Source organism: Barbus barbus, assembly GCF_936440315.1.
Source record: "Barbus barbus genome assembly, chromosome: 14".
Classification (NCBI taxonomy): Eukaryota; Metazoa; Chordata; class Actinopteri; order Cypriniformes; family Cyprinidae; genus Barbus; species Barbus barbus.
The window spans coordinates 31395590-31423287 of NC_136742.1; the positions used below are offsets into that span (position 1 = coordinate 31395590).

Sequence of the window (27698 nt, forward strand, 5' to 3'; positions counted from 1 at the left end):
CTTTTTAGTAACAATTTATAATAAATTACGATTGTAAACATTTTTTTTTTTTATTTAGTCTATTTTTGAGATTTTAAAATTTTTTGTTTTTTAGTAACAATTTACAAGGTTGTACATTTTTATACATTTATGTTTTTGTTTGAGGGCTTTTAGTAGCAATTTATAATAAGTTTTAAACACGTGACCCTGCAGCACAAAATATTTGTAGCAATAACCAACAATACATTGTATGGCTCAAAATTATACATTTCTCTTTTATGACAAAAATCATTAGGATATTAAGATCATGTTCCATGAAGATATTTTGTAAATTTCTTACTGTAAATATATCAAAACTTAATTTAGGTAATATAATAAGCATTGCTAAGAACTTCATTTGAACAACTTTAAAGGAGATTTTCTCAATATTTAGATTTTTTTGCTCCCTCAGATTCCAGATTTTCTAATAGTTGTATCTCAGACAAATATTGTCCTATCATAACAAACCATACATCAATGGACAGATTATTTATTCAGATGATGCATACATCTCAATTTAAAAAAATGACCCTTATGACTGGTTTTGTGTTCCAGGGTCACATTTGCATTTTTAGTAAAAAATTACAATAAGGTTTTTAAACACCTTTTTAATACATTTTTGTTTACGTAGTTTTTATGTCTTTCGTAGTTCATGTTTTCAAAATAATGGGTCAATATTTCGAGAACTATTAAAACGTATATTTAAATTAAAAAGTACATTTGTACAGTAAAAGACAATTATAAGTATACTTGTCAGTAATATTTAATTAAACTTATGCTGTTTTTAATACGTCTAGATAGGATGGCTTTGAAGTTTGCACTTTGAATGTAACTTTTCTTTTTTTGTAACTTACAAGGTTTAAACACCATGTTTTTAAGTTGATGGGTGAGTCGGTATTTCTTTGACTATAAAAATATTTAACAATACATCATTGCCACGTTCAATTAAATTTACAGTCAAAAAGGTCCTAAAACAGCTTTCAGTGTCTTAATGCTAAATCTTTTTTTGTGGTGAAATGTAACCTGGACAATATTTAAAACATTGCATCCAAACTCATAAACCAAGGATTCAGATGCACACTTGTCTTTCTAAAACCGCTGGCGCAGGAGGAGTGTTTTGTCTGAGCGTCATGAAGACACAGGCATCACATGATCTGATATGGTAAGCTTTATTTCAGGATCCCGTTGTCAATAATACAGTATCAGTGTCCCTTAAACACTCAAAATCAAAATTGGAACGTTAATCAATAAATACAAAACAAAGTGCATATACAACTCAAAAAATAAATACAAAAAAGGGAATGTGGGACGACGAGGTTTCCGAAAGCTTTACCAACCAAACTGGAATGAAGAGGAACTGCGATGTGGTCAAGAACAACAAGAATAATCAATAATCTGAATAATAATCTTTTTACAGAGCTACAAACATGATTGGGTCAGTGTCCGCTCTCAGTCGACCTCCTCCATGCGAGACGTGTCTTCCTCTCCCTCCAGCGGAGGCATGTCCTCGATGGGAGCCGAGCTGGGCTCTTCTGTGGACAGATCGTCCTCGTCGATGCCTGAAACGGGCAGAAAACACATTCAAATGCTTGTTTTCCCATTGCAATCGCATGCATATTGAGTAGGGATGGAACCATATCAAAATCTCACGTTACCATAATAATGCAATTTGAAGTCCACAATATATTTATTGCAATATTAAAAAAAGAAAATGAAGAATTAGAAAAATTTAAAATGTTGTACATTTTAAAGTTAAAACATTCCATCTAGTGCACTTTGAGAGCTCCATTAAGAGCTTCGACCCATGTTTCTTAACTAAGAAAGCGTCAGTGAATTGAGTTATAGCTGAACTTTAAAGGAGACCCAAGCCTCTTTATTTGTGAAATACTGTCTCAGTCTAAATTACATTGGTTTTAGGAAGCCAAACTAATTAGAATAGGAATATCAATATAAAATTGTTATTATTCTATGACAGCAATAGCCACATTTTGTAAAACTGCACTGTAAAAAATTTATATTTCATAGGTATATTATTTTTGTTTACACTACAGTAGCGAAATTACAATACTTTCCTAATTTCTATGTATATTTATATACCTATATATTTATTATATATAAAAGAGATATTTTGAATTTGGACTGCATTTAAACCGCTAGCTGTCAGTAATTCATGCTGCACTTTCAGCTTTTATTTTGAAGGAAAGCTCCAGCGAAAACATTACAAACACGTCTCACTACAACTCTAGTGAAACACTGATCATCTGCCGCTGAAATGAAGCAGAACCGGTGGCTGTTGTTCCCAGACGTGTGCTAAACTCACAGCAGTGTAATAAAGGAGGTAACTGCATTCATTCAGTGTGAACGGAGCCGCTCTGAGACGCAGAAAACACCGGATCACCAGCTGATCGTCTGAATTCGCTTGAAAACACACTTGATCAGAATCAGAATCAGAATCAGAAAGAGCTTTATTGCCAAGAGTGTTTGCACACACAAGGAATTTGTCTTGGTGTTATGAGCTTCCAGTACAGAACGTACAAACATAGTGCAGACAACATATAATTAAGGTGATAAAGAACACTAATGAAGAGAATATACAATAATTAAGGATAACAATAGTAATAAAAATAAAATATACAGAAAAGAGACATGACCATAGACAGAACTGTGAATGTGCATGTGTCCTATGTAGAGATGAAGGTTTGATGGGTTATTTACAGATGTACAGTACCGGGGTGTGTTATGTGTTGTTCAGGTGGGATACGGCCTGGGGGAAAAAACTGTTCTTGTGTCTGGCTGTTCTGGTGCTCAGTGATCTGTAGCGCCGGCCAGAGGGCAACAGTACAAAGAGAGAGTGAGCTGGGTGTGAGGGGTCCAGAGTGACTTTCTTAGCCCTTTTCCTCACTCTGGAGGTGTAAAGTTCTTGGAGGCTGGGCAGAGGGGCACCGATAATCCTCTCAGCAGTCCTAACTGTCCGTTGTAGTCTTCTGATGTCTGTTTTGGTAGCTGAACCAAACCAAACAGTTATAGAAGAACATAGGACAGACTCGATGATTGCAGAGTAGAACTGTTTCAGCAGCTCCTGAGGCAGGTTGAACTTCCTTAGCTGGCGGAGGAAATACAGCCTCTGCTGGGCCTTTTTCGCAATAGAGTCAATGTGATTGTCCCACTTCAGGTCCTGAGAGATGGTGGTGCCCAGGAATCTGAATGACTCTACTGAAGTCACAGTGCTGTTCATGATGGTGAGTGGGGGGAGAGCAGGGGGTTTTCTCCTGAAGTCCACGATCATCTCCACAGTTTTGAGCGTGTTCAGCTCCAGGTTGTTAAGGCTGCACCAGACAGCCAGCTGCTCAACCTCCTGTCTGTAAGCAGACTCGTCACCGTCCTTGATGAGGCCTATGACTGTAGTGTCGTCCGCAAACTTCAGGAGCTTGACAGAGGGGTCCTTTGATGTGCAGTCATTCGTGTAGAGAGAGAAGAGCAGTGGGGAGAGAACGCAACCCTGAGGGGCGCCAGTGCTGATGGTGAGAGTCCTGGATGTGAGTTTGCCCAGCCTCACTAGCTGCTGCCTGTCTGTCAGGAAGCTGGTGATCCACTGACAGATGGAGGAGGGCACAGAGAGCTGTCTCAGTTTGTCTGAGAGAAGGTCAGGTATGATGGTATTGAAGGCCGAGCTGAAGTCCACAAATAAGATCCTTGCATAATTCCCAGGTTTGTCGAGGTGTTGCAGGATGTAATGCAGTCCCATATTGACAGCGTCATCCACAGACCTGTTTGCTCTGTAGGCAAACTGAAGAGGATCCAGCAAGGGTCTAGTGATGTCCTTCAGGTAGGCCAGGACCAGTCTCTCAAGTGACTTCATGACCACAGACGTGAGTGCGACAGGTCTGTAGTCATTAAGTCCAGTGATTTTGGGCTTTTTGGGAACGGGAATGATGGTGGAGCGTTTGAAGCAGCGGGGAACTTCACACAGCTCCAGAGATCTGTTGAAGATTTGTGTAAAGATGGGGGCCAATTGGTCAGCACAGACTTTTAGACAGGCAGGTGAAATACCGTCTGGTCCTGAAGCTTTCCTAGATTTCTGTTTTCTGAAGACCCGGTTCACATCCTCTGCACAGACTTTAAACGCAGGTAGAATGGTGGGGGAGAGAGTAAGGGGGGTTTCAGGGGGGGAAGGTGAATGTGTGAAGTGCAGATCAGAGCGGGTGTTGGGTGTCAGTCTGGCCTTTTCAAATCTGCAGTAAAACACATTGAGATCGTCAGCCAGTTGTTGATTCTCCACAGACTGTGGGGGTGGTGACTTGTACATGGTGATGTTCCTCAGACCAGTCCATACCGACGCCGGATCGTTGGCTGAAAGTTCTTTTTTCAACTTCTCAGAGTAGTTCTTTTTAGCCACTCTGATCTCCTTTGTTAGTCTGTTCCTGGCCTGGTTATACAAGATTTTATCCCCACTTCTGTAAGCGTCCTCTTTGGCCTGACGAAGTTGTTTGAGTTTCCCAGTAAACCACGGTTTATCATTATTGAATGATAAGAATGTCCTGGTGGGGATGCATATATCCTCACAGAAACTGATATATGATGTTACAGTCTCTGTGAGTTCATCCAGATCGGTGGCAGCGGCTTCAAAAACACTCCAATCAGTGAGGTCAAAACAAGCTTTTAAATCTTGCTCTGCTTCATTAGTCCATCTCTTAACAGTTCTTAATACTGTCACGTTACAGAAACGAGGTCTGGGTCCAAGAATGCAGGGAGGTGTCTTTAATAAAACAAACTAACACAAAGGCCAACACGGCACAATAAACAGAAACCAAAACATAACATAAGCAGATCTAAGAACATGAAGCAGGACATGAATCACGGGTAACAAACATATAATGAAAGCACACAGAGTGGTGAGAAGGCGGAAGCTATATAGTCCGAGGTGATGGGGATCAGCTGTGGGTGTAATGATTAGCCAGGTGTGTGCAATGAAACAGGTGTATGCGTGTAATCCTGTGAGTGGAGTCCGGGAGAAAGGGAGATGGCGACCTCTGGTGGGGAAGGGCAGACCTGCAGTCCGGCCTCGTGACAGTACCCCACCTTAAAGGAACGGCTTCCAGACGTTCCCCAAGATCCAACAGTCCGGAGGGGGGTGAAACAGTGAACAGGGGGAGGGATGGCGGGCCAGGTCCGTGTGGGGGCAGAGGGTCTGGAGATGGAGGCAGCGCAGGAAGCCAGGGCGGGTCTGGAGGAACGGACCAGGGGGGCTCCAGCCCAACAGGAACCCCAGGGCCCAGCCAGGGTGGGGCCGGAGGGACAAACCAGGCAGTGAGTTTAAGAACGGCCTCTGTGGCCGTGACAGGGCAGACAGTGAGTTCAGGAACGGCCTCTGTGGCCGTGACAGGGCAAACAGTGAGCTCAGGAACGGTCTCTGTGGCCGTGACAGGGCAGACAGTGAGTTCAGGAACGGCCTCTGGCAGAGTAAGGAGCTTGAGTGGAGCCGGCAGGGCAAGGAGTCTGGGTGGCGCCGGCAGGGCAAGGAGTCTGGGTGGCGCCAGCAGGGCAAGGAGTCTGGGTGGCGCCGGCAGGGCAAGGCGCTTGGGTGGCGCCGGCAGGGCGAGGAGCACGGGTGGCGCCGGCAGGGCGAGGAGCACGGGTGGCGCCGGCAGGGCGAGGAGCACGGGTGGCGCCGGCAGGGCGAGGAGCACGGGTGGCGCCGGCAGGGCGAGGAGCTTGAGTGGCTCTAACACGGCCTCCTGACCAGCAGTGAGCTCTTGGGAGGCCTCCTGGCCTTGTGAGACGGAAGCCTTCTTCCGTCTCTTCCTCCGTTTCCGGGAGCGGGATGCCGTGGCATACTCAGCCTCCACAGTGGGCGCCGCTGCGGCATTCTCGGCCACCTCTGGGGGATAGAGAGCGGCCACCGCCGCCTCGGGAGCGCTGTGCACAGCCACCGCTGCCTCGGGAGCGCTGCGAGCGTGCCCCGCCGACATCTCCGCCGCTAACTCCACCCTGAAGGCTGAGCCGCTCACCTGAAGAATCCTGTCGATGTAACCATCCAACGACTCCTCAGGGTCCCAGTATGGTGCTCGGGACCTGAACGGCTCAGCTAGACCACTCCAGAAAAAGACCACCAGACACTCCTTCTCAACGGTCGACTGCCGAGCCAACCCGATGAACTCCTTGGAGTAATCCTCCATGCTCCGATCCCCCTGGCGCATGTTCAATAACCTCCCCGCTGGACCCATCTTTGGTGCTTTCATTCTGTCACGTTACAGAAACGAGGTCTGGGTCCAAGAATGCAGGGAGGTGTCTTTAATAAAACAAACTAACACAAAGGCCAACACGGCACAATAAACAGAAACCAAAACATAACATAAGCAGATCTAAGAACATGAAGCAGGACATGAATCACGGGTAACAAACATATAATGAAAGCACACAGAGTGGTGAGAAGGCGGAAGCTATATAGTCCGAGGTGATGGGGATCAGCTGTGGGTGTAATGATTAGCCAGGTGTGTGCAATGAAACAGGTGTATGCGTGTAATCCTGTGAGTGGAGTCCGGGAGAAAGGGAGATGGCGACCTCTGGTGGGGAAGGGCAGACCTGCAGTCCGGCCTCGTGACAAATACAGGCTTCGAAGATTTGAGTTTTTGCCTATAGGTCGGTATGAGATGAACCAAACAGTGATCAGAGAGCCCCAGAGCTGCCCGTGGAACAGAGTGATATGCATCTTTAATTATTGTGTAACAATGATCCAATATATTACTGTCTCTGGTGGGACATGTAACGTGCTGTCTGTATTTTGGCAGTTCGCGGGAGAGATTTGCTTTATTAAAATCTCCAAGAATGATTAAAAAAGAGTCCGGGTACCTTTGCTCTGTTTCAGATATTTGTTCGGCCAGCTGTTGCATCGCGGCGCTCACGCACGCGTCCGGAGGCACGTACACATTCACGAGAATGAAGGAGGAAAACTCTCGGGGCGAATAGAACGGCTTACAGTTTATGAAGAAGGCCTCCAAGTTAGGAGAACACATCTTCTTCAGAGTTGTTACATCTGAACACCAACCTTCATTTATGTAGAAACATAGTCCACCACCTCTCGTTTTCCCCGTTAGCTCCGTGATGCGGTCTGATCTGAACAGCTGATATCCCGGCAAATGAAGCATGTTATCCGGGATGTTTTCACTCAGCCAGGTTTCAGTGAAGCACAATGCAGCAGAGTTTGTAAAGTCCTTATTTGTGTGGGTGAGGAGAAGTAGTTCATCCATTTTGTTAGGAAGGGATCGGAGATTCGCTAGATGAATGCTTGGGAGCGCAGTTCGGAAGCCGCGTTCGCGGAGTTTAACCAGCGCGCTTCCCTCTTTTCCGTCTGAGCGCGCGTTTGACTAGGACCGCTGCCCCTCCGACCAATACATCCAACAAAGCGTCTGAATAATCAAAAACCGGAAAAAAATTGTCCGGTGTGTGTTGCCTTATGTCCAGTAGTTCGTCTCTGGTAAAACTGACAGTAGGAGAATAACTAAACACAGAACAAACAAACAAAAACAACAAAAGTACGGGAGCGTTCCACACCACAGCAGCCATACTCGGCGCCATCTTGAGTACTACAAATGAAGGCATTAAGCATATTGTGCTTTCGGTTTGAGCTCGTTTGACAGATACTGTGCCAAAACATAATGGGCCAAAAACAAATTTAAAGACCTTTTGTGTTAGAATAAGACGTTTAAATACATTTTAAAAACTACACTTTTTGCCTGGAAGACTATCGTTTGATATCGTCATGTGACTACGATGATATCGAGACATTGATAATACCGTTCCATCCCTGATATTGAGTGTTTGACCCACCTAATCCGAGTTTGATCATCCTGTAGATGCGGTTGGAGTGCGTCTGTGGGTCGTCCAGCGTGAAGCCCGAGGAAAGCAGCGCCGTCTCGAACAGCAGGATCACCAGATCCTTCACTGATTTGTCGTTCTTGTCGGCTTCTGCTTTCTGGCGGAGCGTCTCGATGATGGGATGGTCCGGGTTGACCTCCAGGTGCTTCTTGGCCGCCATGTAGCCCATGGTGGAGTTGTCCCTCAAGGCCTGGGCCTTCATGATCCTCTCCATGTTGGCCGTCCAGCCGTATGTGCTTGTGACGATGCAGCAGGGTGAAGAGACCAGACGGTTCGAGACGGTGACCTGACGCAGAAATAAACAGAGCGGTTAGCAATCAAATGCAATGTGTAGATGCACCACTGCAATGCATTCAGGGGAAAATCAGTGTAAAAGATTCAACTAGGTAAACATATTTTACTTTCTGAATAATATTTTACATATCATTTCTCACACTATAAATAGTTTTTTTATACATTAAAATATATACCTGCCGTTTAAATTTTAGAGACGCTGTGTAAATAATTTAAATACAAAAGATTAGATACATTTGATTAAAATTAATACTTTCAAATTAGATTGAATAAATATACAGTACAGTACAGCTAACAGTGTAATACTATAGTGAGTGAGGAAAAATGTAAATGTATTTTAAACTAAATATGTGACCCCGGAGCACAAAACCAGTTATATGGGTACATTTTTTAAAATTGAGATTCAAACATCAATGGAAAGCTCATTTATGGATCAGCTTTCAGATGATGTATGGTTTGTTATGATCGGACAATATTTGTCTGAGATACAACTATTTGAAAATCTGGAATCTGAGGGAGCAAAAAAATCTAAATATTGAGAAAATCTCCTTTAAAGTTGTTCAAATGAAGTTCTTAGCAATGCATATTACTAATCAGAAATGTTTTGATATATTTACGGTAGAAATTTACAAAATATCTTCATGGAACATGATCCAGGGGTTAAAGCAAAAAAAAAAAAAAAAAAAAATCCTGAGCCGGAACTTTTTTCCAAGGGTTGGGGTTATTTGGCAAACAAACAACAACAAAAAACATTTAAAAATTATTTTCCTTGAAACTACCTGATATATAAACTAATAAAACAAAATGGTACAAATAAAGTGCTGCACACGCCACGATTGTGGCAACTTTAACATTTGAAAGGATACTATGGCAAAGCTACTGCTTTCCTTAATCAAACTGATTAATTCATGAATATATAATTGACCTGAAGAAAGAAAGCTGTATCATACACTTGGAAAATTATGAGCTGAATAACAGGCTTTAATATGACTATATTTATATATAAACTAATGTGAGGCAATAATAATTGGCTCAAATAAAGTATCAAAACCAAGTAATTACATAGTTTTATCGTTAATTACTAGGGCCGGGACTCGATTAAAAAAATTAATCTAATTAATTAGAGGCTTTGTAATTAATTAATCGAAATTAATCGCATTTTAATCGCATATAAATATTTGACCTGAGAACAGTGAGAAGTAAGTTTTTTTATATGGATTTTTACATTTCCCATCCCGTCCATGTTCACTGCGGTTTGTTTTTGGCTGTTTCTCAATATGCGTTCTTCAGCTATTTTTTTTTTTTTTTTTTTTGATTCTTGCTGAATTTTTCTCTGGGTTTTTTTTATTTTTTTATTATGAAAATCAAAAAATGTACAAGCAAAATAGGCTTTAACTGAACAAACTTAAGACATAGAAAAAAATCACAATTTCAGATACAAGGCAGACACAACTAAGTTATATACATTGTACATCATTAACATCAATAATTAAATATGATTTAGAAATAAACTAAATAAATAAATAAAACAAATAAATAAAAAGAAAATACAGAAGGGGTTACAATATATTATGAGTCACTAAATTGGTTGAAAAAATTAGCTAATGTAATAGCTTTATTACTTTCAAGTGTATGTAGAGAAGAAGCAATAATTCTAAGCTCATTTATGAAATGAGGTATGCGTTCTTCAGCGATCTTGCGTCCTTGTGTTCTCGTTCTACGTCATCATTAACCGTCGAAGTTCAGTTCCAATTCTCAAGAACGCAAGCATAGATATATATAGAATGACAACGCAAGTACAGAGGATGCATGAAAGTGCCCGGATATGTTCTTGAAACTGAGGATGCATCGAGTGCATATTAAAATGAATCTGAACAGTAAAACATATAACGCTGTAAAATAAAACAATACAATTATATGAAAGTAATATCTATAATAGTATGAAATGTTTTAATAAGTTATGACATTTTGTAATATTTATTGTTCATTGGCCGTTTCTTATGCTGAGACTATGCGGTCAGTTAAGCAGGACATCTCAGTTCTCATAAGTGTGCGTTCTGTGTTCTCGCGTCCTTCCGAGTTCGTTCTTCCAAGGAAGCTTGGCAAGACCGGTCTCCACGAGAACGCAAGTCCGTTCTTTGCGTTCTTGGAATTCTGAACGCTAGTTGGTGCTCCAGTATAATCGTTCCGCCAAAACTCATCCAGTGAGAAACGTTCCGTGGTGCAAAAATAAGTGCGATTAAAATGCGTTAAAAAAAATTAACGCGTTATTTTTGTGTAATTAATTAATCTAAATTAACGCGATAAAGTCCCGGCCCTATTAATTACATGTTTTCACTGTTAAAATACATGTAATATGCCTATATTATAAAAATAAAAATGCCTGCAGAGGGTGATGTTTCATGTGATTCAACGTTTAAATCCATTTCATTTTAATATTTGACCACATGCAAAGTCAGAAACGTTTATTTTGAAATCGCGATGTACAATCAATCGCATAATTAGAAATACTTATTTATTAACGTTTTACGTTACAAACCTAGTGAGATAACGCAGTTTTCCCAGATGAACGTAAACTCACCGCATATGCAGAGTTTAGCCCCTTTCACACATTCAGTCTTTACTGTAAACTAAAATCCTTTTCAAAACTACCGGTATATTTGTTCTGGCAATCATATAGTTCTTATGGAGATGGCGTGATTATTTTGAGCTGTTCTCTGCTTTTCTATGTAAATATGGCGCTAGATAGACATCTTTGGCTTTTTTGCGCGCTCGAGACGCAGCCGCTTCTTTTCCATTCCTCTGCTTTAATGCGTGTCTCGTGTTTATAAGAGCAAAGACTTCTGATTGGCTAGTAATGTTAGTTTGGTTGAGAGTGAAAGCTGTGTTTCTCTCATACTATTGGTAGGCGAACTCATGAACTTGAACGTGATATCAGGAAGTTTTTTTAAATGTAGGACTCTCTTTTTTTTTTTTTACGCAGCCAAACACCACACACCGGAGATCCGGCACGGTGCCGAGAACTTTAAGCCCTGATGATCTCTATATAAAAGAAAAAAGGATCATTTTGACCCATACAGTGTATTGTTGGCTATTGCTACAAATATACCTGTGCTAAGTCTTTATACGTTAAAATATACATAGCAACCTTTTAAATTTTAGGAACGCAGTGCAGAAATACATCATTAACAAAATACGAGATTTAACTAAATAGATAAATTTGATTAAAAAAAATTTGATAAAAAGAAATTGGTTAAATAAATAAAATAGGTACATAATGCAGCTAACAGTCCAGTACTACAGTGAGTGGAAAAAAAGCAAATGTAAATAGAATAGAACTAAACATTTCCCACATATTTATATTATTTTTCACAGTATAAACAGACTTTATACATGAGAATTTACAACCTAAAAAAACTTAAATAGAAAATAAGACAATTATTAAAATAAAATAATATATATATAATAAAATAAATAATGCAGCTAACAGTAAAGTACTATAAGGAGAAGAAAAAAGTAAATGTATTGAGTGTAATATAAACTATATATTATTTTACATATTAATAATATGAATTTTCACAGTGTAGGTTGGGTTTTTATACATGAAACTCCGCATTTTAGGATGGTGGTTCATATTTGGGTGTCTGTGGCATCTAAAAGACTGAAAACCCCTGGTTTAGTTGATCTTTACCTTCTCGACTTTCTTCTCCAGGATGTCTTTCATGATCTTGCACAGGTTCTCAAACTTGGCCTTCTTCTCCTCCTGCTTCTTCTTCTCCTCCTCGTCCTCAGGCAGCTCCAGACCCTCTTTGGTCACTGACACCAGGTTCTTGCCCTCGAACTCCTTCAGCTGCTGCACGCAGTATTCATCGATGGGCTCGATCATGTAGATCACCTCCAGACCGGCTTTACGCAGGCGCTCCACGAAAGCAGAGTTGGCCACCTGATCTTTGGTCTCACCTGCAGAAGAAGCAAGCAAACGTTAGTTAAAGTCATTAATACAGTGATTTCCAGTGCATCGAGAGGTCAACGCATCCGCACCGGTGATGTAGTAGATGTGCTTCTGACTGTCCTTCATGCGAGACACATAGTCCTTGAGGGACACCATCTCGTCTCCAGAAGCCGATGTGTAATAGCGAAGCAGCTCTGAGAGTTTCTTCCTGTTCTGAGAGTCTTCATGGATGCCCAGCTGTATGACGGGAAAATATAAATATATAATATTTGTAGCCATGTTCACTGACTATTCATTTAAAAATGTACATTTAGTCATTTAGCAGACGCTTTTATCCAAAGCGACTTGAAAATGAGGACATAAGCAATCAAAATCAACAAAAGAGCAATGTGCTAATTCAATTAATTGTTATATTCAGTAATATTATTGATTTGACTGCATTGACACTATCGGATGAGAATGAAACTAGAAATGAACTCAGATGAATAATCAGACTATTATCTTGTGTTTTTAAAATACTGTAATATTTTTTGCTTTTTTAACATTTTGCAATAATTATTTTTTTTTATAAAAATAAAAATAGTGTTCAGTACAATAGAGAGATGGGGGCGGATAATTTAATACAAACTAAATATTTTCCAAATAATATTTTACATGTATAATGATTTTGCACAGTATAAACTGGGATTTTAAACATGAAAATAAAAACGAATAATAAAAAAAATCATTAATAAAATAATAAATAGATATCCAATTAAGATATAATAAACAATTAGATAAAAAAAAGTAATAATAAAAAGATAAATATAACTAACTAAATTGGTAATTAATTGAGCTGAATTATTATTATTATTTTTTATAATTATTATTTTTTTAATTTAATACATTTAACATTTAATTTTTTTTAGTTACTATTCGCAACAAGGTTGTACATTTTTAAACATTTATGTTTTTAAGTTTGAGTGAATCAATATTTTAAGACTATTAAATATATGTGTCCCTGCAGCACAGAAGCAGTCATGAGTAACACAGCTATATCTGTAGCAATAAACAACAATACATTGTATGGATCACAATTATACATTTCTCTTTTATGACAAAAATCATTAGGATATTAAGATCATGTTCCATGAAGATATTTTGTAAATTTCCTACCGTAAATATATCAAAACTTCATTTTTGATTAGTAATATGCATTGCTAAGAACTTCATTTGAACAACTTTAAAGGAGATTTTCTCAATATTTAGATTTTTTTTGCTCCCTCAGATTCCAGATTTTCAAATAGTTGTATCTCAGACAAATATTGTCCTATCATAACAAACCATACATCAATGGAAAGATTTGTCAGCTCTCAGATAATGTTTAAATCTGGCTCTTGACTGGTCTTGTGCTCCAGGGTCACATATACATTTAAATTGTAAAGTACATTTGTAAAACACAATGCAGTATTTAATCACCTTTATGCTGTTTTAATAAAAACAAATTAATAATTGAACTGAGAATAATTTTGCAACATTAAGACTTTTTTCCTGTTTATTCCCGTGAAGCTGCCTCGAATGAATCTGTTTTGTATAAAGCGCTATAAAAACACAGCTGACTTGAGTTGAAGCACTATAACACTTTTACAACAAAGCTTCTATGTCTGTGTATTGTATATCTGAGCTTGAGTTTCACCTTGATGTTCTTGGAGAACTGCTCGTAGCACTTCTTGTAGTTGTCTTTGTCCTCGGAGAGTTCGGTGAAGAGCTCCATGCACTTCTTGACCAGGTTCTTGCGGATGACTTTCAGGATCTTGCTCTGCTGAAGCATCTCTCTGGAGATGTTGAGCGGCAGATCCTCAGAGTCCACGACACCCTTAATGAAGTCTGGGAGGAAAAGATGGATCATATTAAAGACAGAGCAAGACAAACAGCTCTGAGGCTTGAGGTTAGTGGGAAATCTGGCAGGCGTTTGCATTATTCTGGATGCGATTGTGTTGGATTCAGAGACTCACTGAGATATTCTGGGATGAGCTCGTCACAGTTGTCCATGATGAACACCCTGCGCACGTACAGCTTGATGTTATTCTTCTTCTTCTTGTTCTCGAAGAGATCGAATGGAGCTCTACGAGGCACAAAGATCAGCGCGCGGAACTCCAGCTGACCCTCCACGGAAAAGTGCTGCGAGGAAATAAACACAGACATTGAGCGCATGTGAGATGCTTAGTATTTCTTAAAATATGATAAACAATGCAACGATAAACATTTTGATCATTAGCATGCTACATTGTCACATGACCTCCTTGTGTTGCATGGTGTCAGTTATTTAGGAAATAAAAATGCTGCATGTTTGAAATAAAATATATAAACATTACATGTATAGATACAAATATAAATGTGTTTAAAAAACGCAAATACATGCACACACACAAATATATATATATATATACAGTATATAAACTCTCACATTCATAAAATATTATAAGAGTGTTATTTTCAGTTTTCTGTTAATATTTAAAATCAGATTTTTGTATTTTATGTTTTAACAAGTAATTTTGTTGTTGTTTTTGTCAGTTTTATTACTTTTGTCTATGTCTATATAGTTTATTGATGTTTATTAATAAACTGATGTCTATAGTTTATTAATTTTCATTCATTAGTTTTAGTTTATTTTTTAATAGTTATAGTTTAATTTCTATTTTTAGTCATTTTAGTACTTCAAATTAAACTAAACAAAAATGGGAAATTTTGCCTTGGCAACTAACTACAAATTAAATTCAAGAGTTTTTATTTTATTAAAAAAATATATTAAGTAAAATATAAATAATATACATATGTATATTATATGTACATCATGTACAAAATACATATGACATTAAATATATATATATAAACACAAACATAAAATAACTATATATGTGTGTGTCTGTGTGTGTGTGTGTGTGTGAGAGTGTCTGTCTGCATGTGTGTCTGTGTGAGTGTGTGTAAGTGAGAGTGTGTGTGTCTGTCTGCCTGTCTGTGTGTATGTGCGTGTCTGTCTGTCTGTGTGTGTGTCTGTGTGAGTGTGTGTAAGTGAGAGTGTGTGTGTCTGTCTGCCTGTCTGTGTGTATGTGCGTGTCTGTCTGTCTGTGTGTGTGTCTGTGTGAGTGTGTGTAAGTGAGAGTGTGTGTGTCTGTCTGCCTGTCTGTGTGTATGTGCGTGTCTGTCTGTCTGTGTGTGTGTCTGTGTTAGTGTGTGTGTAAGTGAGAGTGTGTGTGACTGTCTGCCTGTCTGTGTGTGTGTGTGTGTCTGTGTTAGTGTGTGTGTGTGTAAGTGAGAGTGTGTGTGTGTGTCTGTCTGTCTGTGTGTGTATGTGTGTGTGTGTCTGTGTTAGTGTGTGTGTGTGTAAGTGAGAGTGTGTGTGTGTGTCTGTCTGCCTGTCTGTGTGTATGTGCGTGTCTGTCTGTCTGTGTGTGTGTCTGTGTTAGTGTGTGTGTAAGTGAGAGTGTGTGTGACTGTCTGCCTGTGTATGTGTGTGTGTGTCTGTGTTAGTGTGTGTGTGTAAGTGAGAGTGTGTGTGTTTCTGTCTGCCTGTCTGTGTGTATGTGTGTGTGTGTCTGTCTGTCTGTGTGTGTGTAAGTGAGAGTGTGTGTGTCTGTCTGTGTATATGTGTGTGTCTGTGTGTAAGTGAGTGTGTGTCTATCTGTGTGCGTGTATATGTGTGTGTTTTTGTTTTTATATACCGGTGGGGACTTAAACCTGAATGCAAAGACTCATGGGGACTCGTGTCACGGTGTAACAAGCTTATAAATCACACAGAATGTTGAAAATCTAAAAATGCAAGCAGTCTTCTGTGAGGGCTAAGTTTAGGTGTAGGGTAGGTGTAGGGCAATAGCATATACGGTCTGTACAGCAGAAAAACCATCACGCCTATGAGAGTCCCCACAAGGATAGTGAAACAAGTGTGTGTGTGAGTGTAAAATATTTCACATTAAATAGACACAAGTGTTATTTTAATATCTTTGATATACTATAGTTTTTGTTAGGATGTTTGAATGAGTTCATTCATTAACTGTTTCTGCACAGGTCTCAAGTCACCTTGACGGCCAGGTGATCCTCCCAGTCGTTAGTCAGACTCTTGTAGAACTCGCCGTACTCCTCGTTAGTGATATCATCGGGGTTACGGGTCCACAGGGGCTTGGTCTTGTTGAGCTCCTCCTGGTCGATGTACTTCTCCTTAATCTTCTTCTTCTTCTTCTTCTTGTCGGAGCTCTTGTCATCGTGTTCCTCATCGTCTGAGCCCACGTCTTCGATCTCGGGCTTGTCCTCATCCTTCTCGCCCTCCTCCTCCTCTTTCTCCTTTTCCTTCTCCTCCTCCTCCGCCTCGTCATCGCTCACCTCCTTGTCGCGCTCCTTCTCGACCTGAATTTGATTAAAACAAATAAATCACTATTAATCTTAAAAACTCCATGTACAGTAATTTAAGCATATCTGCAAACGACTTCAAACATTCTAGTAGTGAACAAATGTCTTTAAGCATTGTGCCATCTAGAGCTAAATTACTCCATGTAATTGTACGTTGGGATAAAATTCTAGATTCATTAATGTCTGTCAGGATTCTTGGTAAAAATTTGCTGCTGATGTTTCATGTATTTTTGAGAACAATAATAATAATTAACTTGTTTAAATGTATGTCATGTGACCTTTAACCAGCATCAAAGAACCGTAAACATGCGAATGTGTTGTTGAATCACTGAAATATTACCCTTAAAGTTCATTTAACTTAAATTCATCAAATTTACATTGTTAAATATATACATTTTACATACAAAAGTAGTTAATTAAAATTAGGGATGCACGATATTTATCGGACCGATAAATTATCGCCTGATAAGAGAGAAAATGACGTCATTTTTTTTGCTCCGATAAATAAATTAAATCCAATAACTAGATCCGATAAAGTATGCTTGCTGGTAAATCAATCAATCAGTCTGATTTATCGGAGATTCATCGTCTTTCCGAGTGCAAGTGATTGCAGCTTTAAACTGCAGTGACTCTCAGCATGTGTTGTGCTCATTACGTCATCATTTGCGAACAAGTCTTCGCCGTCTGGAAGTTGTTCTCGGTGGCAGAGGAGGACAATGCCATTGCTATTTCCAGCGCGTGTTCAGCAAGGATTCCGAAAGGAGGAAAAAAGGCATCAACTAGGGTTCCCACTGGTTAATCGACGTGTGTCAACACCTTACCGGTATCACCTCGGTGGATGGGGGGTGGACGTCGTTTGAGTCTTCTCTCTTTTCCTCGCTTTCCTTCGGTTTTAAATAGCTTGTAAGCTCTGTGTGCGTTTTAGTTTCACTTTTAAATCAGTGGCAATTCGGCGTCAAGCAGTTGTTTGTTTTTAGTTCGCTTGAGTTTTCTCACTTTGCTTAAATAGCTTGTAAAAGCACCGTGCGTATTTTATTTTCACTTTTAAATTAACGGCAATTCGGCATCAATTACAACATACAACATAGAACATATAGCTAACTTTTATTAACAAAACGAATAAAAATACACCATGCTATATATGCCTAATATAAAATAACAGATAACTTACAAATTTTAAATATGCATGGTAGGCCTATACAAAACTGAATATCAGTAAAGACTGAGGAACAAATAATTATAAAACAGAACGTTTATTAGTGAGATGGAAAGTTTTGAGGCAAGGACTGCATACACCTTGATGTAAAATAATGGGAAAAATATCACAGTTTAAATCAAATAAAAATCAGCAAATACTGTGGAACCAAATAGGCTAAATGAATAAATAAACAAATAAATAAATAGACCTTGCAATATCACCTTAGATAAATGGCTTTTCAAAATCCAAAAATATTTTTAAAACAGGCGCTTTTACGTTTGGTTTTGAAACTCTTCTGCCATCGTCTTGTGTTTTTCACCTCACTCTTGTCAGTCAGCTCGACTCTCTCCTCAGGTGATAAATGAAATCTGATCTGTGATGCGCGACTGTCGTTCACTAAAATGAACCGAAATACATGCCTTACAGACATGATAAATATATCTAAAGAAAGCTTTAAATTGCTACTTAACGAAATAAATAAAAACGAAAACAAAAACTATTTAATATAATCGTTATCCGTGAAGATTCTCTCTAAAGGCGCGTCTAATGAGGAGATGGCGAATCCTTATTATTTCCCCCGGACACATTCATGTTAATTATTTTTGCTGGGGCTTTTGCTTTATTGTGTGTATTTGAAGCAGGACTCTTCATCTGTGCTGACGGCTCCTGCTGCCGCGGGACACTAAACACCGTCGAGTCGCTCTTGACAGTCGCGGCACAGACTCATGTTATTTCCACCAGCGCGGCAATTTTTTTCATCAATAATTGATGGATGTCTAAACTATAAAGATAAGGAGAAGCCTAAAACAGGCCCGGCCCGCGTCTGAACTATCACGTGAATATTGGCCCGAAGCCCGGCCCTAGGGACATAAAAAAGTAGGAGCCCGACTTTAAATTAAATTTAAAATAATAATAATAATAATTGGAGGCTAAAAGTGTGTTGTAATGCAAGCGTTACTGAACATGTACCGAGTAAAATATTACTGAAAATTGATTAGTACTGCCTTACACTACTGCGTTACAGCAAATAGTAATACGTTACTGTAACGCATTACTCCCAACACTGCTTAAAGACTATATAACTTTCTCATCCTCGTGCACTAAAAACATTGAATAGATGCATTTCTTTATGCATGAAATATTTTAATATAAATTTGTTGTTAATGAGTTGTTAATTGCAGATAAACTATAGTAAAAGTTCATTTAGCTTTCATTTATTAGCTTTTTTAAATTATATACATAGATTTTTTACAAATATATAAAATGTAAAAAAAATAAAAAAATATAAATATTTAATTAATGTTTAAGAAATTAATATATATATATATATATATATATAATTAGTTTAGCTGCGTGTCATTAATCAACATCAGAAAGCACAAACATACGAATGTGCTGCTAAATTATTAAAATATTAAAACTTGATCCCAAGTTAATTTTTCAAGTCAAAGGGGTTTGGCTGACACAAATGCTGGGGAATGCCTTATTTTTACATTTCCGTTCTGTAGAATGGCCCAAAAGTGACTTACAAAGAGTGTGATGGGGTAGCCGATGAACTGCGAGTGCTTCTTGACGATCTCTTTGATTCGTCGCTCTTCGATGTACTCCGTCTGATCGTCCTTCAAATGCAGAATCACTTTTGTGCCACGACCGATCGGCTCGGCTGGACAAAGAGCAACATCTCCATTAAACCTCAGTTACAGCTCGCATTCAGCATTTCAACGACAGTCTGACAATTCAGGGCTCCTGACCAAAATCAAGTAAGGAGCCATTGGCTCCTATAAGAAAAAAAACTATTTTTTAGGTGCCACAGAATGAACGCTCTTTATTTATTTTTTTATTATTATTTACATTTTAATCATACTGTCAGGTGTTTATGTCATCCTTTCTTGTCTTTATCAGCATTTTAATCCGTCTCGTAGGGAACCAAGGTTCACTTAAAGTGGGAACTAAATGTCTTTTCCAACTTGAGAACTATATACAGTCACAAAGAATTGTTTATTACACAGAATCTGTGCCAGTGTCATGGACCATAAGCATCACTTTGGCCACTGAGAGTAGTTTGGGCTCCTCCTCAATGCATCCTATAAATATCTTTCACACATTCAGTGTTTTTATTCATTAGTAAAATGCAATTCTATAGGAGTTGAATCATGCAGACAACAGGTTAAGTCAAAATATGAATATGCATCATCGCATTATATATAATATAATATATAAGCGCTCTTTATAGTTATTTTTCTAGCTGACTGATGAGTTTATGGACACTGAATGGTTATTCTGAGGTAAATGTATTATTAAGTTGCAATGTTTACAAGCTTTACACGTTCTCCGCAGTTTGAAACACCAAATGAGCTTTTACATGAGACATTTCAGTAAGCTGTACTGTAGGAACTTTTATAAAATAGCCTACCTTTAGATGTTAATTCATGTTCGTTATGTACTAACGTTTTAGTAATAAAGAGAAAGATATAATGGGTTCACTTGCCGCTTGAACTGAGGCGATAAAGCGATCGCTCCTGCCGCATTAAAGAGCGCCAAAACCGTATTCATTGTTTGAATTTCGTTATGAAATTCGCATAATTATAAAGCTGATACTTTGTTGTCAAAGTTCATGCATTATCACAGCATATAGACTAAAATCTTGATAAGAAGCAGTCATATTAGTAACGATTATAAACGAGAATTGCCAATATCCACACATCTGACAGCTTTACAGGTTGAAGTTTGTTCAATTTGTGCACGAAACAGACGCTGCTTTTCTGCACTTTTACTCGCACGTCTCCGTCATTCATCTCTCTCGCGCTGCACAACTGAGCTGCGTTTAGCAGGTTTAGAGGACTGTTTGAACTCTTTTATCCACTAAAACTTTGATGCGCAACCTCTCAGTTTAATACGTGAACATAACAAAAGATGTCATGGCAAAACAATCAGGAAAAAAGGCATTACATGCCAATGTTTAAGTCATAACTAGGGGTGTGCGATATATATCACCTGCGATAATATTGTAATTGTTGTTTTAACGATGTGCGATTTGACATTATGGCACGTGCGCATTTAGATTCAGTCTATTAAAATGCATTTCGAAAGATCACAAATTCAAGACATGGTGGCAGAAAATTTATATTTATACCACTTCATATAGTTAATCAATTTCACCGTGCCGTTTTTCTCCAAAACTACAAATGTGACATTACTACAGTTCAATAAGCAAGAAGTTAATTAAGAGACTTACGTTTTAGACACCTGTTTTTACGCTATTTCGCCAACAAAATAACGCCAAGCCACAGCACTGTTTTGCGTCTCTTGAGCAACACGACGGTGCTTCGTTCCTGAATGAATCAACCATTTAAATGATTCGGTTCAAACGCAATGACTCACTTATGAACTGTGATTTACTGCCACCTACTGGCGGTTTTAATTTCACATTTCGACTTCTTTTTATAGATTTTTATCATGGTTTAAATCATTTAAAATATCGGTATTCAAAGTTTTGTGTTTAATATATTAAAACATTATTTATGTATTTATTATTGCAGGTTAAATGCATTCATGTCTAGCATTAAACAGTGAGTAAACATCTAAATGCCACTTCAGATGCAGCCCATATGTCTTATTATTCTAATTCACTGATTAAAGAATTTGACTCAAAAGATAACGGACACTTTTAGAAAAAAAATGGCTAGTTATAAAGATAAAAATGCCCATAAAATGTAAAAATCAGTTTAAACGTATTGGAAAATATTCATTTATATCAGTGTGACCTGACCAGCACACAGAATATGAAGAATATCAAAAACTTTAGGAGTTGGCTGATTATGTCTCGATATCAATAAAATCCCAGAAAGTAACGAGATATTATTTTTTGTCAATATCGCACACCCCTAGTCATAACATATAAATATATAGTCGCCAGTGGCAACCTCAGCAAAAACTTCCCTCGCAAATGAATATTTTTGGTCGTAAATGCAGTTTGGAGCCCTGCGATTCATTCACTAAATCAAACAACACTCACAGTTGTCCACTTTAACGGTGAACGATCCTCCTGCCGACGACTCCCATGCGTACTGCTCGTCATCGATGTGTTTGGTGATGACCGTGACTTTCTCAGCCACTAAGTAGGCAGAATAGAAACCCACTCCAAACTGACCGATCATGGAGATGTCCGCTCCGGCCTGCAGAGCCTCCATGAAGGCCTTCGTGCCGGATTTGGCGATGGTGCCCAGGTTGTTGATGAGGTCTGCTTTGGTCATGCCGATGCCGGTGTCGATGATTGTGAGTGTGCGCTCTTGTATGTTGGGAATGATTTCGATTTTGAGGTCTTTTCCTGAGTCCAGCTTGCTCGGGTCTGTGAGACTCTCATAGCGGATTTTGTCCAAAGCCTGATGGAAAGTAAGAATATATCATTTAGTTTTATGGGTCCATTAGATCATGTGTCCATGCAGCGCAAAAGCAGTCATCAGTAACACATGTATATTTGTAGCAATTAGGGATGCAACAATTATAGATTTAGCTGGTATGATTATTGTCTGAGGTTTTACGATTATGACGATTATTATGCATTTGTTCATTTCCCAACATTAATAATGTATAAAATCACACTCTTTAGATGTTAAAGGGTTATTTATTGCTGGCTTTTGAAACAGAAATAATACAGTAATCAACAATACAGCACAAAATAATAAACAAACAAACAAAAGTCCATCTACATTTCTTTTGGACCTGGGGTAGAGAATTTGGAAACATGGTGAAAAAAATAAATCTTGTTGGTTTTTACTTATGAATAATACTACAACAGGGATATTAAATAAAGTTAATGAAGTATTATTAATATACAACTAATATTAACTTTATTTATCCCACAGGGGAAACTTACTAATGATGGAAATAAACTGAAATATTATTGTAATCAACTGTCATCCATACGTATTCATTTTAATAATCTTTATAATAATTCATATGATTTTACATGTGGCCTGAGAAAATCATGTCTATTGTTTTGGTTTGTGAGATCGGAGATCGTGCTGTACATACATTCAGGACACAAACTTCTGGAGAACGCTACACACTTCTGGAGAACGCTACACACTTCTGGAGAACGCTACACACTTCTGGAGAACGCTACAAACTTCTGGAGAACACTACACACTTCTGGAGAACACTACACACTTCTGGAGAACGCTACACACTTCTGGAGAACGCTACACACTTCTGGAGAACGCTACACACTTCTGGAGAACGCTACACACTTCTTGAGAACGCTACACACTTCTTGATGAGAACGCTACACACTTCTTGAGAACGCGACACACTTCTTGATGAGAACGCTACACAGTTCTTGATGAGAACGCGACACACTTCTTGATGAGAACGCTACACACTTCTTGATGAGAACGCTACACACTTCTTGAGAACGCTACACACTTCTTGAGAACGCTACACACTTCTTGATGAGAACGCTACACAGTTCTTGATGAGAACGCGACACACTTCTTGATGAGAACGCTACACACTTCTTGATGAGAACGCTACACACTTCTTGAGAACGCTACACACTTCTTGAGAACGCTACACACTTCTTGAGAACGCTACACACTTCTTGAGAACGCTACACACTTCTTGATGAGAACGCGACACACTTCTTGATGAGAACGCTACACACTTCTTGATGAGAACGCTACACACTTCTTGAGAACGCTACACACTTCTTGAGAACGCTACACACTTCTTGATGAGAACGCTACACAGTTCTTGATGAGAACGCTACACACTTCTTGATGAGAACGCTACACACTTCTGGAGAACGCTACACACTTCTGGAGAACGCTACACACTTCTTGAGAACGCTACACACTTCTTGAGAACGCGACACACTTCTTGATGAGAACGCTACACACTTCTTGAGAACGCTACACACTTCTTGAGAACGCGACACACTTCTTGATGAGAACGCTACACAGTTCTTGATGAGAACGCTACACACTTCTTGATGAGAACGCTACACACTTCTTGAGAACGCTACACACTTCTTGAGAACGCTACACACTTCTTGATGAGAACGCTACACAGTTCTTGATGAGAACGCTACACACTTCTTGATGAGAACGCTACACACTTCTGGAGAACGCTACACACTTCTGGAGAACGCTACACACTTCTTGAGAACGCGACACACTTCTTGATGAGAACGCTACACACTTCTTGAGAACGCTACACACTTCTTGAGAACGCGACACACTTCTTGATGAGAACGCTACACACTTCTTGATGAGAACGCTACACACTTCTTGATGAGAACGCTACACACTTCTGGAGAACGCTACACACTTCTTGAGAACGCGACACACTTCTTGAGAACGCGACACACTTCTTGATGAGAACGCTACACACTTCTTGAGAACGCTACACACTTCTGGAGAACGCTACACACTTCTTGATGAGAACGCTACACACTTCTTGATGAGAACGCTACACACTTCTGGAGAACGCTACACACTTCTTGAGAACGCGACACACTTCTTGAGAACGCGACACACTTCTTGATGAGAACGCTACACACTTCTTGAGAACGCTACACACTTCTGGAGAACGCGACACACTTCTTGAGAACGCTACACACTTCTTGATGAGAACGCTACACAGTTCTTGATGAGAACGCTACACAGTTCTTGATGAGAACGCTACACACTTCTGGAGAACGCTACACACTTCTGGAGAACGCTACACACTTCTTGATGAGAACGCGACACACTTCTTGATGAGAACGCTACACACTTCTTGATGAGAACGCTACACACTTCTTGATGAGAACGCTACACACTTCTGGAGAACGCTACACACTTCTGGAGAACGCTACACACTTCTTGAGAACGCGACACACTTCTTGATGAGAACGCTACACACTTCTTGAGAACGCTACACACTTCTTGAGAACGCGACACACTTCTTGATGAGAACGCTACACAGTTCTTGATGAGAACGCTACACACTTCTTGATGAGAACGCTACACACTTCTGGAGAACGCTACACACTTCTTGAGAACGCGACACACTTCTTGAGAACGCGACACACTTCTTGATGAGAACGCTACACACTTCTTGAGAACGCTACACACTTCTGGAGAACGCTACACACTTCTTGATGAGAACGCTACACACTTCTTGATGAGAACGCTACACACTTCTGGAGAACGCTACACACTTCTTGAGAACGCGACACACTTCTTGAGAACGCGACACACTTCTTGATGAGAACGCTACACACTTCTTGAGAACGCTACACACTTCTGGAGAACGCGACACACTTCTTGATGAGAACGCTACACACTTCTTGATGAGAACGCTACACACTTCTGGAGAACGCTACACACTTCTTGAGAACGCTACACACTTCTGGAGAACGCGACACACTTCTGGAGAACGCGACACACTTCTGGAGAACGCTACACACTTCTGGAGAACGCGACACACTTCTTGATGAGAACGCTACACACTTCTTGAGAACGCTACACACTTCTGGAGAACGCTACACACTTCTGGAGAACGCGACACACTCCTTGATGAGAACGCTACACACTTCTGGAGAACGCGACACACTTCTTGATGAGAACGCTACACACTTCTTGAGAACGCTACACACTTCTGGAGAACGCTACACACTTCTGGAGAACGCGACACACTTCTTGATGAGAACGCTACACACTTCTTGAGAACGCTACACACTTCTGGAGAACGCGACACACTTCTGGAGAACGCGACACACTTCTTGATGAGAACGCTACACACTTCTTGAGAACGCTACACACTTCTGGAGAACGCGACACACTTCTTGATGAGAACGCTACACACTTCTTGAGAACGCTACACACTTCTGGAGAACGCTACACACTTCTGGAGAACGCGACACACTTCTTGATGAGAACGCTACACACTTCTTGAGAACGCTACACACTTCTTGAGAACGCGACACACTTCTTGATGAGAACGCTACACACTTCTTGATGAGAACGCTACACACTTCTTGAGAACGCTACACACTTCTGGAGAACGCTACACACTTCTGGAGAACGCTACACACTTCTGGAGAACGCTGCCTCGTGACTTTTATTATTAATTTGTATCAGTAGTTTAAAAAGCTGTTATATTGCTTTGTTTTTTTCTGTTTATTTTATGATCTGTTTATTTTATTTTTATGAATTGTAATAATCACTTTATAAAATGACACATAGCCTTGAATTATTTTTATGTGCACAATTTCTCTGAAGTAATATTTCATTGAAAAATACTTGAAACTTTAAAAATGGCATGTATGATTTATAAATATTAATTGATATTAGTATTTTTAAAAACACCTATTAAATTGCTTGTGGAGTAATGTAATCACTAATAAAAATAACAATCAATTTAAAAATGGCATCAAGCCTAAGTATTTTTTCAGTATGTAAAATTGCTTAAATTTACTCAAGCAATGTTTACTTAATAAATGCACTTGTTTAAAAAATTATTTTGCATTAATTTAAAAAAACACTTGTTGTATTGCTTGTAACATGCTTATTTTTTGTTAATTTATTTGTTAACAGTAATAATCACAATGTAGCTTTGAAATATAAATATGCAAACACTTCCCTGAAGCAGCGATTACTTAATAAAGTTGTTTCATGGTGTTGTTGACAATGCTAGTATGCACACAGAAATGTTGCCATTGTTATTACTGTACTATTACTCAATCATGTATTAGTTACGTACATCTGAAGAGTTGGAGATGAGCTCTCTGAGGAAGATCTCTTTGTTGGAGTAGAAGGTGTTGATGATCAGAGACATCAGCTGAGCGATCTCAGCCTGGAAAGCAAAGGTCTCTGCTTCCTCCTCCATCTGCTGGTCATGTGCCTCCGGCATCTGTGCATGACAAACAATATATATATATAACATATACAATATTTGACGAGTATGCTATTACATCAGAGCACATATTGGAGTTATTATACATGATTCAACATGCATTTGGCTGATTAATTACTGTATAACCCTCCTAAACCAATTAAGGACTCAAAGCATGGTTTAATTCAATTACAAACGGTTCTGCATTAATGCTATTAATATATACAAAGCTGAAGGGATTGGAACAACCTGTACGAACTCTAGCGCCTCCTGTCGGTCCAAACCTGTTATTATCAGCTTCCAGAACCTACCAAACTCTCTACAACATGCATTAACATGCAGCTCATCACTTCAGATCTGATATAACACAACTAATTCAGTCATTAAAAACAACAATGCACTCTGTTAAACTTTATGCATGAGTCAAAAAGAAGTATAAAAATCCCATTTTTAAAATGCACTCATTAATATAAGCATGCATGTGTAATAATGAGCTCATAAGCACTTTATTGATCGTCAATCTCGCAAAAGCCTCGTTTGATCTCTCTGAGGTAAAACTGATCAGATGGTAAGTTAGCGCTTAACGCACTGATTTCACAAATACGCCGATTTAAATATACTAGCAGCAACTTAATGATGTAAAACACTTCATATTTGTTAAGAATCAAGTTAAAAATCGCAGTAGCATCACAACCGTTAAAAGAGCGTTGACGCGCGGATAAACTTCGAATATCCTCACAGCATCTGCGTGAAATGGCACATAAGTTGAATGATAATGAATTGTAATGTTATTCCGACTCTATATTCTTACCTTGAATGGTTTATGAGAGTGAATTAGATTAAGCGAGTCTTCTTTAAGCCTGTGAGAGTCTTCGCCTCAGCTGTCGCGCGCGTTACGCCAGAGGCGCGCTTTTATACGTCCTGACGGGAGAGCTCGAGAACGCGGACGCTCCAGAAATCTCTCGAATCTTCTTAATGCTTTCCTATGGGCGCAGGGGGCGGGGCGTGGCTGTCAATCATCCGCAACCTCCGTTTCAACCGTTAAAGGGGGCGGGGCCGAGACTGAGGGAGATGAAATTTCTAGATTGTTCGGGAAATCAA

The 27698-nt window shown here is 39.3% G+C and overlaps 1 protein-coding gene across 1 annotated transcript; it reads right to left on the bottom strand.

The window, feature by feature from the left end:
• Positions 1-1169: 1169 nt before the first annotated feature.
• Positions 1170-27566, bottom strand: LOC306880470 (heat shock protein HSP 90-alpha). Its single transcript, XM_079433993.1, has 11 exons — positions 27409-27566; positions 26466-26615; positions 21736-22102; positions 19250-19383; positions 16196-16519; positions 14134-14299; positions 13815-14005; positions 12229-12376; positions 11879-12147; positions 7846-8179; positions 1170-1577 (listed from the first exon to the last, which is right to left on the bottom strand). Exons 2-11 carry the CDS (start codon positions 26613-26615, stop codon positions 1468-1470), a joined length of 2193 nt encoding a protein of 730 aa, XP_079290119.1. The 5' UTR covers positions 27409-27566; the 3' UTR covers positions 1170-1467.
• Between the last annotated feature and the right edge of the window lie 132 nt (positions 27567-27698).

Coding starts and splice junctions, on each gene's coding strand:
- LOC306880470 (XM_079433993.1), bottom strand. CDS start 26,615: ATGCCGGAGGCACATGACCAGCAGATGGAGGAGGAAGCAGAGACCTTT. Junction 14,300..16,195: donor AGGATCACCTGGCCGTCAAG/GTGACTTGAGAC, acceptor ATTTCCTCGCAG/CACTTTTCCGTGGAGGGTCA. Junction 8,180..11,878: donor TGGAGAAGAAAGTCGAGAAG/GTAAAGATCAAC, acceptor TTTCTGCGTCAG/GTCACCGTCTCGAACCGTCT.